This window comes from Mytilus trossulus, chromosome 3 (genome assembly GCF_036588685.1).
Source record: "Mytilus trossulus isolate FHL-02 chromosome 3, PNRI_Mtr1.1.1.hap1, whole genome shotgun sequence".
Classification (NCBI taxonomy): domain Eukaryota; kingdom Metazoa; phylum Mollusca; class Bivalvia; order Mytilida; family Mytilidae; genus Mytilus; species Mytilus trossulus.
In genome coordinates, this window is record NC_086375.1 from 78,423,324 (window position 1) to 78,440,122 (window position 16,799).

Here is a 16,799-nt window from a genome sequence, read left to right on the forward strand (position 1 = left end):
GCCTTTCAATTTCAGAAAATAAATTAGCCAGAAACTCGAATATATTGCCTCTGGCTTTGTTTGATAGGAACAAAAGTCATACACTACAATTTTATTATATGTCGTGGGAAAAAAATGAAAATAGTTATTAAAAAACATTCCATAATTACTTTTGCTAATTCTGGGTTGAATTGTCCTAATAGTTTTTGAAAACGAAAATCAACATGTTCAAAGTTTACGAACGACGGCGGCGTGCTTTACTTGATGACATTAATATTTCACTCTACCTTTCAGAGTAGGTCAGCTACAAATGATAGACTTCGATTCGTTGGTTTTCATTATTGTCGCCGTCCGCTCTCGTTATTTTAGAATACTATACGAAAACTTATTAAAACGTATTTGACGATGCATGCTCATAAGCTCAAAATTTGTGATCAGATTGGAAAATAATAGTGTACTGAATCAACACTATATTGATGGAATATCATACGAGTCAAAGAATGTAAAATAGTGTAATTTAAAGGAAATTTATTAAAACAGTAAATAATACAATAACCGAATAATATTGTTCCAGAAATACCATTACAGTTAGTGAACTAGAAAGTAAAACATTAAAATCTTCCGCCAATAAATCAATTTTGACTCTTTGACTATCACATTCAGTGTTGTTTTGGAAAAACCATGAGGCTGCTGTTTTGGTTCACCTATTCATATTCACCAATGAGGATATAATCGCTTGCCGTGAGAGATGTCGTATATCCGGAGATAATTGTTTTGATAAAATCTAGTTTTGAAACAGAGGAAATTCTATCATAGAACAATAATTTCTTTTTCGGAACAAGTAGTTTTTAATATTCATTGCCTGAACAATTTATCAAAACTTGGCGGACTGTTTAATTTGTTATTAAATGAAGTCGCGTATTAGTCAATAACGGTGGTGATTGAAATATCAACGAATATCGATCGAAACTGAATACGGCGCCACCATTGGATCCTCTCTTCAGCATCCAGTTTGGAAAATTGATGATGAAAGAAAACATAAATGTTTAGTTAAAAGAATATAAAAACTATATATGTTAAGTGTACAATATTCAAATACTTTTCCGACATTATTAACATTCAAGGATATCTTGTTCCTTATGCTGACATTTTTATGGAAGAATTGCGTTTTAGATATCTAATTAAAAGCATCGATTGATCGAACGAGAACTGTATGACTCATTCTAAGAAGTAAACAAGGAGTTCTGAAGAATCTGCTATAAGGTAAGGATGGAAAATTTACAAAATTATCACATTAGAAAAATAAAGGCGGAGGTATGAAACGGGCCATGATTTGGTTCCTGAAATAACAAGAATAGTAAAGTCCTGTTAAACATTCAAATATATGTTATTTCTACTGATAAATGAGTTAAATTATATTACCTAGTACCTACTTCAGCCCAGAATAGTCACTATGAACTCATAAACATATTGAAATTGACGTACTAACTCAATTTACACAAATGATTTGGTATAAGTAGATATATGAACTCAGGCCTCATTCAAAGAGATATTTTACCAAAATTAACTTCTTTTTATTCGTTAGCATCGCCATGTCTTTAGCCAAAGCCTAGTCTCATAAATATAAATGAAAAGTCAGAATGTAATATATATACCACGCCTCTGTTTAGAGTCATTAAGAACTTTATGGCCTTATACACAATTCATATCTATAGATCTTAATATTTTACAGACAAATGTCATGTTAACATATGAATGACATAACATAAATATTATTTGATATATGTATGCACACCTCCCCCTCTAATCCCTGGAAAAAGAAGAATAGAAAAAAAGAAAGAAAGGAACTCCGAAAAGTTCATATTCTGTGAACGAGATAATAACAAAAAGATCAAATTTTGTTAACTTATTTCAAAGTTGTTCGCGTCTGCGGATGTGTCATAAATTAACCTTATTTAAGGAGCTTGTTGTTTAGTGGTTGTCGTTATTGTTTTTTTATATAGATTAGACCGTTGGTTTTTCTATTTGATTGGTGTTGCACTATTCCTTATTGTGGCTCTCAATATGTTCGCTGTGAGCCAAGGCTCTGTGTTGAAGGCCGTACTTTGACCTATAATGGTTTACTTTTACAAATTGTGACTGGGATTGAGAGTTGTCTCATTGACACTCGTACCACATCGTCACATCATTTTCTTCCATTGTAAATTCTATTCAATAATATTTTTTTCGTTAGAAAGTTTTGTTATAAAGGAACTTCTAATGCATAGCTTATTCTTGCATATAACAGTTTCCTTATATTTTTTTGTGGTTTTAAAGATCAACGTCCAAGGTTATATTTCATATAAATAAAGTAAATTTTGGAAAAAAAGTTTCGATTCCGAACTATTTATTTTTCAGGATGAATATTTTTGGCTTAATATATCTAACCTTTACCAACATTACCACACGAATTTGTTTTGGAATGAACAAAAACTTATTGATATTTGGGTTTGTAGGTTAAGGTCAAGGTAACAGTTTATATCCAAAGGCAAACGTTTATGAAAACTTCGGTTTTAGACAATTTCTTTCTAATCTTATGTCAGTTCATTTCCAATACTTGATAAATGCTACACGCCTATTAGGTTAAAATAGCTCTTATTGATTTTGATTTATTCAAAGGCAAAAGGCACAGGTCAATTGATAAACTGACATTTTGGTTACAGTATAAATGTCCTATCAATCATGTAAAATCATCACATGAAGGTCATGGTCATAACCTGCCGATTAACAATCACAAAAATTTATCAAAACCAGTACTGGAAAAACAATCGGTTTCTTATAATACAAATACAAAACGATGGCAGTTTGGCTTACATACTCATATTGCTTTTGAGATATTTTGCAAAAATTGCTTTCGCATTGCAATCTTTCATTAAATCTTTTTAAACCTCTTGAACGAATCAAGAAACCAGTGATCTTTAGTTTGATGTTTGCCTCTCTGTTCCTTCTTTTGTTTTCAAATATGATCATGTTCATATTAAGTTAAATATTTATGCTTACATTTTACCAGAACGGTTCTTATTATATGGAAAATAAACAATTTAATGTAGCGGCTTATAACAATCATCAACTTATTTCCGAACTGATGGCGATTCTGGAATAAAAACACATATTTCATTGATATAAATGATAGATAGGTATAAATAAGTAAATGGAATTGAATAGAATACTCCAATGAAACATCCAACTACTGAACAAACAAAATAACCAAAAGATATCTAGAAATCAACATACAGTCTTTATAGAAGACATTTGATTTTCCACAGATGGAAGCACAGTTTACGAGAAAAAAAACAAGCAACAAAAGCGGTAAATCTTTATAATAAACCCATTAAACAGGATTTTAATTGATGCTATTTTCTTTTGTCAATTGGATTTTGTTTATTATATCACACAATATCGAGGTATATGCAATACTCATATGTGTTTTTTTTAAATGTGGCTGGTACCATATTTGATTGCGAAAGAATAAGTGAACTAAATTTCGAAGGAAGCAGCAATACAGACTTTACAGTCTTTGGGTTTGGATTGAACCAATGGCCTCCCGCAATTAAGGCGACTAGAAGACCACCTAAGCGGTTAATACAAAATGGAATCAATTTCCTACTATCAATGCATGGATATGTAAATAACATAATACATGTTGTGTATATATGGAATAATTTCAACTGAAATTTACATTAAGCATGCGCATTTTTACGATTATTTATACTTAGTTATGTTTAATCACAATTTGCATTAGTGTATAATGGCTTTGGTGTGGTAAACATTATTCTAAAAGGGCTTGACTTAATCACTCAGTAGCATTTGGCTCTATGCATTACCATTATATCGAACATTCGCACATATGTACAAACATAATATCTTTGTTACTATACTATATTAACTGTTGCCTTTAGTTTTATTTGTTGTGTTTTTCAGATCGTTTTTCCTTCAACTGTTTGTCGTTTTTTTGCCATGTTGACAGTTTGTCTTCGAATTAGGAGATTAATTATCCCTTTTGGCATCTTTTTTCGGTGATTTTCCCCGTCTGTTGCTCTCTATGGTTTGTTTTTTTCCAAATTATAAAAAAACCAGCATAGTGCTTCAAGAAAGCACAATTTAGTTCATGTTAGTTAAAACAAAAATAGTAGGTGCATAAGCATCAGCTGGTCGTCAGTTTAGTAGTTATGACACTGAAAGCTACAAAGTACATTCTTCATTTCACTTATAAATGGGTCTTTATAGCTTGCTGTTCGATGTGAGACAAGACTCTGTGTTGGAGGCCGTACTTTGGCCTTTAATGGTATACTTTTACAAATTGTGACTTGGATGGATAGTTATTTCAATCGATCAATTTTTTAAATTGATCACTGCCACGATATCTTTATGAACAGCAGGGTTCATTTTGATTTAAGATAGTCTCACATTTTCAATTTGTATATAGCCTTTCTTAACCTGAAGATGAAATAAACACATTAGTACGCGCGAACTTTCTCATTGAAATTTCATAGGATCTCAATCCCCGTGATATACAGATAAGGATATTTGTAATCCAATTGAAGGGTTTGAGATCACTGTCTTTGGTGGAGCTGACCAATGTCAATAGACGGCAATGAAATTGAGAACATCAACAAACATTGACCAAAAAAAGTAAAAATACAAAAATACTGAACTCCGAGGAAAATTCAAAAAGGAAAGTCTCAAATCAAATGGCAAAATCAAAAGTTCAAACACATCAAACGAATGGATAACAACTGTCATATTTTTGACTTGGTACAGACATTTTCTCATGTAGAAAATGGTGAATTGAACCTGATTTTATAGCTAGCTAAACCTCTCACTTGTATGACAGTCGTATCAAATTCCATTCCAAACACAATAGGTAAAAATGTCAAAAATAGGGGTTCAGCAGTCAACATTGTGCTAGCATCTTAATCTTAAACAACAAATGTAACGAAGTAGCACAAAAGTAACATCCTCATTTTGCTTATATTATACGATTTTATCTATCTGTGTAAAATGCACCCATAAAGTGTTATGTTGTGCCTTTTCGCAATATAATTCTAACCTTACATTGAAATGTTGGTAAAACTATTCTGTAGAATACTTCTATACACACAAACAAAAACTTCCCTTCACATACATCATAGAAACGAGTATAATCAAGAGAAAGCCTTTCAAAGTTAAAAACCAATACGCACCCTTACACACAGAATTTATTTCAATCTGAATATCTTTTTCAATCTGAGAATCTATTTCAATCTGAGATTCTATCATTGATTTTTGTAAAGAATAACATGTCACCTTTCCCGCAGCGAAATTTATTTGAAATATTCATTTTTAAGTTGTTGAAATAAATCACAATATGCTAAACCTAAAATCTATAAAAGACTGATCTGAAAATGAAATAAAGAAAAGAATTGTTGAATACAAATTAGGAAAAATTGATAGAAAATGTATTTTGCCGGTCTGGCTTTTATATCGATAAAAATGTCAACACGAAAACATCTTATTACTTTTACACTTGGCAATCTGAAGTGAAATTCAATTATCAATTACAAGAAATGCAACCTGACAACATTAGCTTTTTATGGGAATGAACCGTTAAAATTGTCACATATGAAATCAAAGACTTTACCAATTAATGGTATTTAATTAAGGCTTGGTTTAAGTTCAACACCACCAGCAATAATGACAATTCCAGAAACGCCTACAATCAAATATAACCGAGACAAACACATTGAACGATTTCGAAGTCAGTTCTAAAGTATTTCATTACAAATAGCGAGTAATAGCTAAATGACAATTAGACAGAATTTATCTGTGTTTGATGACAAAAATAGATTCATCTTGCCAAAAGAAAACGCCACAAAAAGATGGTTGACGAATTTCAGATGTGTTAAGCATTGATCCAATAGATGCAAACAGGAGAGATTCCTCCCAAAGCCATACCGATGGTTACATATAGATATGACCTAATATTCATAGTGGGAGATTTAAAGCTTTACACAATGTATGAACATCTCTATATTGGAGAGAGACTGTATGTTTAACTTTTGGTGTTTTATATATTGCTTATGTCGTTGGGTTGTTTTCAACAATCAAACATTTTGTTAATATATATATAACCAAATCAGTGCATTAGATTTATTATACAATTATAACGTATTTTGTGTTCTTTTAAAGCCTCCCGAAATAATAAAATGATGACGATTACATATTTACGTCCCGTACAAGGAATCTCAACAATGCTTGGAACCGTCTCTCCGGGTTTTTTTTTCTGAAAAGGAAAGAGTAATGCAGACTTTTGTCATGAAAATAGATAATAAAAGGAATAAAAATCACAATTTGCTGTTTATTTTTTTGTTTTTGTTTAAATTAATCGCTAGTTTGTTAGATAATTTGTCATTTCTTGACGACAGTACATTGACTTCTACATAAACTTTGTTGTGTCCATATTGTTGCTGTGTCATTTATAATATACACATGAATCATTTCACTTCATTCATTACATATGTCTAAGAAACCATATGTACGTTTTCAATCCTTTCAGCCTTTTTTGCTTATAATGCTTGATGCTCTGAGATTTGAGTAAAGCTCTGAAATGTGACGGAATAATCGATTGAAAGTTATACTACTGGAAGAGATACTATATTGATCAATTGTAAAAAGTCAATTAGCCTATTCAGCTTTTATGAAAACGAGAAAATTAGCACATAGAAGTCATCTTTGATAAAGCAACTAGTGATTTTCCATATTCTTGTTTCTAAGAGTTTTATGAATTTAATTATTTTTTATGAATCGGTATTCAATTGTAAAAATAGGGTTCAGCTCATATTAGTTTTGTATCACGATCTGAATGTAACTGCACTTTCCTGAACACTTTTCTATTATTGCTATTGATGACCATGGTGTTGGTATTTAGACTTTTTTTGTTAACCTAAAGGATTGACTCGTTTAAAGAAACAATGGTAATCCTGGATTTCTCCAATATTACAGTTAAACCCGAGTTAAAGTGGGATGTCTGTTCCACTATGTAAATACGTAGCCACAAAAAGTCGGAATATATACTTTGACCTAATTGACACGTTCTTTGCATGAACAAGAAATATCACCAGTGGGTCCATAGTTGCCCAGGTTATCAATCATCCCACCGTCTATCTACTTTGCAAAACAGATCTATTGTATGAACTATTTATTTATACTCATATTGAATATTTATGACGTATTTGGTGTTGGACATCAACAAAACAACTAGTATCGTCTTACCTCACGCATAAATGGTTTGATGGGAACATGTCAAATGTATGCAGCTCATATACAAGAAACCCGTGTTGTTGTTGTGTTTTTAAGAGTTTCGAATATATGTCAAATATACAGGATACGTCATCGATTCTGTTTCAAATTTTGTTTATTAAGTCTCCAATAAATTGACACTACCACGAAGCATACGCATGGTAGATTCACGCTCCATGTTCAGAAATGTAATGCCCTACTTGTCAGAGAAGACAATAGATAAATTATATTAAAACCTTACACTGTCAGAAATATACAATGAATAATTTAGTATTTATTGAGTGGTGCTATAAGTTTAAGATATGTAGAATAACAAAAAAAAAACATGATTCATTGACCAGTTTATAATAAAGTCCTATTAAATTGTAGATGCTTTCTCCTATGGATCGAGTTTTTGTTGTTTTCAATTAAAACATACTAATTGATTTGGGTATAATATTGAATACAGAGAAATTCAAGTGACCGCGGCAAGTCAAATAACTATTAATAAAGGAAGTTTTCTTGCAACTGAGGACTCTTATGTAGACGAAATACGCGTCTGGCATATTAAATTATAAACTTTTACACAAATGGGTCCATGCCACTGCTGGTGTACGTTTTGTCACCGAGGCTATCACCAGTCCAGTAGTTATCAATTCGGTTTTGACTTGAATATCAAGTATATGGTCATTTTTTTATATAAATTTACTGTTTGCGAAGGTATAAATTATTCAAAATACTAAGGATTTTCTTATCCCAGGTAGATTTACCTTTGTAGTATTTGGCATGACTTTTTGAAATGTTTTGTCATCAATACTCTTCAACTTTGTACTTGCTTGACTTTCTAACTATTTTGATCTGAGCGTCACTGATGAGTCTTATGTAGACAAAACGCGCGTCATGCCTATTAGATTATAAGCCAGGTATCTTTGATAACTATTCAACCCACTGGGTCGATGCCACTGCTGCTAGATGTTTCGTCCCCGATGGTATATCCAACCCAATATAGTATATCAATTATATGTTCATTTAAATTACCTGTTTGCAAAAGTATAAATTATCTGAAATACTAAGGATTTCTTATCAAAGGTATAGATAACTTTAGTCGTATTGGGCATAACTATCCTCTTCAACTTTGTACTTGTTTGGCTTTTTAACTTTTTTGATCCGAGCGTCACTTATGATTCTTATGTAGACGAAACGCAGATCTGACGTATCAAATAATAAGCCTAATACTTTTAATAACTAAGTATAGTAAGCTATTGTACGTAGCTATTGTGCACACATAAACTTGGGTCCATGCAGTTGAATCAATAAAGTGGTAGATAGTAATCTATGTTCTTTTTATTCAATTATACGTCGATAGTAAAGTAAAAAATAGAAACAATAGAATATGTTTTATAGCCGAGATATCGTACTCGAGAAACCACTTAATGTCTAATGAAAGCAGATCCTGAACAGGTTACGAAAATAGACTTTATTGATCGTATTGCATTCAGTTATCTGTTCATGCGTAAATAAAAATCTTGTAATGAAATTGATTTCTTTAATGAATTGCTTCGTTTTTAGTTATTATTTTCGAAAAAAGGTAACCTGGAGCTGTTTACAAACATATGGTTTTAAACATTAACTCGATTGTATTGATCTCTTAGCAAATATGACCTGAACCATTTTTAGAATTTTTAAAGCCTGTTGTGGATTTTCAACTGAAAAAAATATAAGAAAAAAATGAAATACAATGATATAAAAATGATTCTACCTCTAATTGTGAAAACCATGACCCTTTATGAATTTTTATTTGTCATATTAACGGCGAATCGAATAAAGATACCCAACAAAGACATATTGTTAGATATACTGTTTCCAGAAGTACCTACGATAAAATTCTTTCGGGGTCTTGTAATCAGCCTTTGCAAAACACATTTGCGTTCAGTTTTGACCAATTATATTTACCCCAAACATCTATTGATATACATGGTAATAATATACCGTTCTTAAACCATACAAGTTATTATATGTAAATCTTAAATGTAACAGTCAGGTCATATAGATTTTTGCCAAACGATGATAATTTCTAACCATAATCAATTCGGTCTTGCTCGTACACTAACTAGAACGAAATGAAGCGAAGATGGTAATTAGTCAACACCTAGCAATCGATGTAATACCATCACTTAATACCATTAATTAATGATTTCACCTACTTACTAAATCAGATGGTATTTGTATTCAACACTATTAATTTTACCCAAAGGACTAATTATTGTACAAGGTTATTCTTGTAAACATAAAATATGCCTCGTGGATGATGTGTGATTCATAACAAATCAGCATATTGTTTTGTAGTCCTATAACATTTATTAATGAATCTACCACTTTTAAACAATCACAAAAGCAATTTTTCATGTGTCCATCTTAATTAGAACCCAAACCGAGTACTTGTCGATATTTCATTTAACAACAACACGCGTTGTATGCAATGGTAATCCTAAACAAAGAATGAATGCACAAATGAATGAATGAATGCACAAATGAGAGAATGAATAAATGAATTAATTTATATGTCTAATAAAATTAAAAATGTATACTGCAACATGTTAAGGTAAAATTTCATTATGTATACGCGAACAATACAATTTATATTTATTTTGTATATCATAACTTATATAGAATCATTTTCATAATAGCTTGAACAACTGCAATACTTATGTTGTTAATAATACTGAACCATCTACCTATCGATAACAGTGATTTTAAGCTCATTTAGTCTGTCAGAGGCCGTCCAATCGGATTTTGATAGAATTAAAGAGAAAAGTACATGCAGGTGCACGAGATGAAAAAAGAAAGTTTGAGTATTCAACATTTTAATCAACACACAAGGTTAAGTCCTCTGAAAGTTATTCTTATTATTTGAATTAGCGTCACAAATGAGTCTTTTGTAGACGAAATGCTCTTATGGCGTAGATATGAAATTTCAATCTTGGTATCTGTGATGAGTTTATTGATAACATGAGCGCGCCAAGAACTAGTCCTGTCTACGTTGTTATACATATATATGCATATTTTGTTTTTAAAAGCATTGCTAGTTCTGGGATCAATTTAGTATTAGAACTGACCAACAGTACCGTGGAAAAACCTCGTTTCTTCTCATTCAAATGATCAACACTTGGTGGTGTAATACTGATACATAGAATCACTAGTACTGTCGATTGAGTCAGAAAGATGCCATAGTCTGTCCTTTTTATGAAAATTCTAACAACTCCCTAACTTAATCGGAGGATGATGTGTTCCGCTTCTGTCATTTTCAGATAGTGCACCAGAATTGATAGCTGTGATATTCTATAAATTGATGAGGAAATTCTGTTCTTTCTGGTATAGGTTATTTTTGTGTCGCGGACAAGTACTAGCTATCACCCATTCTGACAAATGCAAATCGCAGGGAACGCATTTAGCTATACAATCTGTGTTTTATCCTATTCAAAGAATCACAGTTCCTTTATACACATTTTAAACCTTTCTTTTTCAGGTGTCAAACAGCATTTACTTTGAAATAAGATGTCTAGCTGTCTCCCATCCTGCTGGGGAGACTGTAGATGTCGAAGTTCAGCAAACGAAAATACAACAAGTGCACCAGAAAAAAGGACTACTACAACTACATGTAAAAACTGTGAGGCTAAAAATAAAAAGAGTGGTCTTGGATGCAGAAAACGTAACGATGACACCAGAGGTAGAGACAAAAGAAATAGTGGGGAAAACCAAGAAATTGTCGGTGGTTGCTGGAGTGGGGGTCATGGATGTTTCATCACATGTAAGTATTTACTTTAAGCCTGCATAGTGACTTGATGGAACATTGAAACTGATTATGTTTAAAAACATAAACACAGAACTTTGAGGATAATTAAAAAGGGAACGTTCCTAATCAAATGACAAAATCAAAGACTCAAACACATCAAAATAATAGATAACAACTATCATATTTCTGACTGGAAACAGACATCATTTTCGTATGTAGAAAACGTTTGATTAAACCTGTTTTTGTTGTCTTCCAACGTACATGGTGCCTGCTCCAAGTCAGGTGCCTGTTATTCGGGGATTGTTGCTTGTAGCTGATGCCGTTTGTTTTCTCGTCGAATAGGTTATTGCCTTTTCGGGGCACTTATTAGCTTTTTATGTGGTATAAGTGTTTGGGCGAAGGCCGAACGGTGATTTATGGATACTTACTATCACATCATTAGGTCTCTGGCTTTGGCAATCATACCACATTTTCTTATTTCCATATTGTAATCATATCGTAATCAAACTCGATTATAAGTTGTAATCTAAGTATATCAATACCTTTTTTATATTTACTCCTCACGATTGCTTTACACTAAAGCAAACCATTCATACCAGTATATCTACGAGGGAAAATGCGCAAAGCGGAACGGGATTAATATAAGTTGCAATAACCTGTTAACCAATCCACTATAAAAAAAATCACTTCGAAGGAAATGATTCGTAGTCACAATTTCAAAGTCAGAAAAGAGTGATATTATAAGTTTATTCTTTTTAGAAATTTTATCTTCATGGACTTTTAGTTTCGTGAAATTGGCAAATGTATATAACGATTGTTTTTTTTTAGCAATGCATCCTCCAAAACCCAAAACAGCATGCAGCATATGTGAACAGAAAAAGAAATCACGAATAACGGCAGAGACATTTTGTCCTGAATGTGAAGAAGCCCTTTGCAAATCATGCGCAGAACACCACAAGCTGTCGAAAATATCAAAAGATCATCACACAATACCAGTGCAGCATTACAGTGAAATTCCCACTTTTGTATTAAAAACAGAGCAGTGCTGCTTAGACCACAAGCTTGAATATGAAATGTATTGCGTAGACCATAAACACCCATGCTGCGTTCGATGTGTTTCGGAAAATCACGTGGATTGTCATAATCTAAAGCCACTAAATGATGTAGTTCATAACGCAAAGTCTTCGGAACTCCTGAATGAGATCGAAAAAAATATTGATGACATATCCGCTTACTTAGAAACTGCACAAAAAGAACGGGAGGAATATGTCAGAAAGTTTGAGGAGCAAATCGCTCAGTGTCGGAAACATAAAAATTTGATAAAGAGCCTGATAACGGACCATTTAGATCAACTTGACCAAAAAATGGAAGCTGAACTCCATACAAGGGAATCTGATTATAAAGTGGCATCAGAAAAGACGATTGGAGAGATCGAGAAACGAAGAGAAAATGTTAAGAAAATCGCAGATGATATTTCTGCTATGAGGAAATATGCATCAGATAGACAAACTTTCCTTGCAATGCATTTGCTGAACGAATCTGTAGGCAAGGAACAAAACGCAGTTTACGAATTGTCCAACAATATGGAGCACATCGAGTTGACCGTGAACGAACCTGATATAACGGCTGTATTAGAAGCTCAGTCCTTGGGAAATTTAAAAGTGATTTCATTACCAGTAGACTCTGTCTTCAAAATAAAGAAAAAAATGAAAGAAAAGATGGCAACGAAACAAGACAATTCTCGGGAAAAGCGACGCCAACAGAACGCCGTAGAAAAATGAAGAGACAGCTGTGAAAATATTGGTTATGTAAATAATTTGATGTTCCAAGATGTTATTTGTTAGTATATGTTCAGAATTTAAATCATATATACGGGTAGAATATTCCTTTAAGTAAAGTATTTCGGAAGTATTTTTTTTCTTACCGATAGTAACTGCCGTGTAATGTTTCAAAACGAAATAAGACAACAAATATTTTGTCAAGTTTTTTCTATTCTATGATAATGCATGTCATATTTAGAGGCAGAGTTGTTTCTTATTCTGACATGCTTAGGTATTGAACAGTAATTTAATGAATTCAGTGTTGAAATTTTGTATTTGACAAAAAGTACTAGCATGTAAATATATTTGTTTCTTTATCTTCTTATATATTTAGGTATAGAAATGTTGGTACACCCTAACAAGCATGTTCTATCTAGCGAACGACCATTTGAATTCAAAGTGGTGAATTTAATACTTTACTAGTTTACTATGTTTTTCCCCCCAAAACAATATTGTGATCAAACAGATGAAAATAAATGAATCAAGATTTCTCCAAACTAGTAAAGTGTTATATTTTTAAAAAAAGGAGATAGCTTTGAAAAAGTATCAAATAATATCTGCCTCAGACAAAAACTTAAAACCAAGCCCTTGAAGTAAATGGTTGATTCCTCAATAAAATATTGGGTTTTAGGTTTTTGTCTGAGGCAGATATTATTTGATACTTTTTCAAAGCTATCTCATTTTTTTTTTTAAATTTATCACTTTACTAGTCTTGACTCATTTATTTGAAACGTTCAAAATATCAAACGCTGTTTATGTTATTCTATCGTCGTTACTTGAGTTTAATAGTTTGCAAAGATATTACATGTGATTTATATTGTTGAGCAACAATGTAATGTTTTTTTTTTAAATTTTGTGCGAAAATGTTTAAAATGGCTTTGTACAAGTCATGTTAGTTAAATCACGATCGATTAACTTTTGTTTAGTTTAGATATGAACTGCTGAAAAGTACATTTTAACAGACATCTAAACAAATTTACGTTCTATTTTCGATTGAATGTTAAACAGAATAACACCGTTAATTGCAGAGGGCAAACAAACCTGAAGCATTTGTAAATATTATCGTTGATTTTCATCTTTGGCAAAAAGATATATAATACAGCATATTGATTATCTATTTTAATTACATGTTTCACTTGTCAATAATGATTTTTATAGTATCTGGATTATGTCATCTCCATAGTGATCTAGGAGACTAGGGAACAAAAACGCCCATATCGTTTAGATGTAGTCTTTGACAGTTTGCCACTGTGACAATGCATATAAATAATCTTAGATAAATCTTAGATTCGTATTTTCTGTTGTATCGTTTGCTTATTATTATGACCAACACTGTGGCTTAGATTTATGTAGAATATGATTCATGAGATGTTTAAATTTATTTAAGTTGACCTGTTTCTTTTACCTCCACAATGTGCTGATTTGCAGCTGCTCGTTGTTGTGAGACCAACTGCAAGTAAGCCACCTATTCGCTGGTGTATGCTTGAATCGCAAAAATCAAGTTTAGGCACCAACCATTTTATAATATAGGACCTGGGTTTCCAAATTTTGTTTTTGTTTGTTCAGTCGTAAAGTGGAATTGCTTCGCATATGCTATAATGCTAAACAAAAAGTAAATTTAGCATTTACCAGATTCTATTTATATTTGTTCTCTCGATCCAAAATTTAAATCTCCAGCCCTTCCCAAAATTGTTGGTCATATATAACTTAAAACCAGAGGTTCACTTTAAGATACATATCGAACACAAAAAAATATTAATTAATTGAAATTCAACAACAACAAAAGAGGCCACAAATATGGATTTATCTTGCCAATTTTTGCAATTCACGTCTAAAATATTAAATATAAACAAGAACTATATTTAAAAAAAATATCACACGTATTTTAATTTGAGTATATGTTTAAAACTAACATTTCGATAACCTTCAGGCGCACAATTACTTAATGATGCAGGACCTCTCTAATAAAATCTCCATCTCAATGTAACTACAAGAAATTCTTTACTAAGTCTGGTCTGGGAACAGTGAGTATGTCAATAATATATGTTCCTGGTACGGTTATATTAAGGCTTCGGCAATAATATATAAGAATATTGTGATGACACCTAAACATTTTATTTGTCAAAAAATCTAGTGCAAATAAAAAGAAGCAAATATACATTTACTACTGATTACATTAAACTTAATTCATGGTTAACAAAGCTAGAAACTATTGGTAGTATAAGTAATATCTTTCTGTTAACATTCACCAAAACCCCGCGGAAATCTCTCATGCGTAGGTGCGTTCTAAAAGCCTAGTCATGTACGTTCGTACAACAAAGTTTAAATTAAAATTTATATAATTGTCCCGAATAAACAGCTGTCATGGATGCAAAGAGCTATTGGAGAAACAATTATTTTAATAAAAATATAAATCTTTGTAAGATCTAGTTCAAATATTATTTATAGTTTTTCACTTGCTTTCCATCACGATATAATTTTCGAAACCAAATCACTCTACATGACAGCATTTTGTCCAATCACAGAAAGGATTTTCGAGCATGCGTAGTCTGTTGCCATAGTGAAGCGTCATTAAGTTCAAAGTGCACAAACCGAAACTATACCGACTACGTCGGAAAAATGGTGTTTTCTTAACTTCAATGTGTTCATTCGGGTACAATAAGCTGAACTCCAAAATTCAAGTTAACTAGGATAATTATATACTACACAATTTACTAAATTTTGTCACATTGGTGACGGAAAAGCGTCATTCCGTCCATATGTCCGTCCGTTTGAGATACACTAGATATGACCCCTTACATACTGTCGTCTGGACTCTACATTTGTCACTGAAGGTCACTTGATATAATGATGGAATAAAAAGAAAGGTCACTAAATATTAAAGAATACGGTTTATTTTAGGCGACAAGCTGCTTTGCGACTAGATGCTTCAGACTTTTATTGATTGCATCTGCTTTTTTGCTGCATCATTCTTTATTGGAATCATGTTTGTAAAACATAATATTTACATATATGAACTGTAAAAAAGAAGAAACTAAAAAATAAATCAGACGGTAATGTTTTGTTACTTGTTAAAGATTCTCGAAAACATTGATCTTTCCAATATGTAACAAATTCGTCTAGAAATTTACAAAAGCAGGCCTTTTCCGATAGCTTTTAGCAAACATATATTGAATTAATGGGATTGCGTAAACTACTAATACTTGGGGGAATATTAACATATCTTTAGTTTCATTGTTGAAATCCTGACGTTGTCATGTGCTTTTATTTTCGATATTTTTAGTTGAAACAAGGTCATTGTTTAACTTTATTAAAAAACAAACTTTCTGCTGGAAGGCTTTCACCTTCAAACATGTCAAATGCTTAGTATGATTTAGTCAATTTTTTTTTAGTATGCATTCAGCTTTACCTGTTATTTAGTTGTGAAACAGTAAATATAAAGAAAAAATATATTACAGATTATTGGTCAATGATTGAAATAAAAATACATGTAAAATAATTATTATTATCCTTAGGCAGCTATATTATTAAGATTTAGTGCCATAACGATATATGGTCACAATACATTCATGTTGTTTTGAAAAAAACCACGGACTTAGAAATGTCTTGTTTTATGTATATATTTGTAGTGTCTTTGTAACTCTTCAAACATTATATAATAATAATGTAGCAATTTTGTTGTCAATACGGATGCAGTTAACGGCACTTAGACGAAAGTAAGCCTCCATCCATGTTTTCTTCTTTTTTTATTTGAATATTTGTTTCAATGCATGGATGCTCATTCCATAATTATCTGAATAGACTTACATCATAAAAGTGTTTTCTATGCATCTATTTTACATCCATACTTCAATTTATCTTAATTATATTTTCATTTATACATCCTGAATGTATTGAAAATCCGGAAGCAT

At 31.8% G+C, this 16,799-nt stretch overlaps 1 protein-coding gene across 1 annotated transcript; it reads left to right on the forward strand.

The window, feature by feature from the left end:
• Positions 1-833: 833 nt before the first annotated feature.
• Positions 834-13,380, forward strand: LOC134709747 (E3 ubiquitin-protein ligase TRIM71-like). Its single transcript, XM_063569894.1, has 3 exons — positions 834-1,242; positions 10,802-11,083; positions 11,897-13,380. The coding sequence occupies exons 2-3, from the start codon at positions 10,831-10,833 to the stop codon at positions 12,847-12,849; spliced, it is 1,206 nt and encodes a 401-aa protein (XP_063425964.1). The 5' UTR covers positions 834-1,242; positions 10,802-10,830; the 3' UTR covers positions 12,850-13,380.
• Positions 13,381-16,799: the final 3,419 nt, after the last annotated feature.

Coding starts and splice junctions, on each gene's coding strand:
- LOC134709747 (XM_063569894.1), top strand. CDS start 10,831: ATGTCTAGCTGTCTCCCATCCTGCTGGGGAGACTGTAGATGTCGAAGT. Junction 11,084..11,896: donor TCATGGATGTTTCATCACAT/GTAAGTATTTAC, acceptor GTTTTTTTTTAG/CAATGCATCCTCCAAAACCC.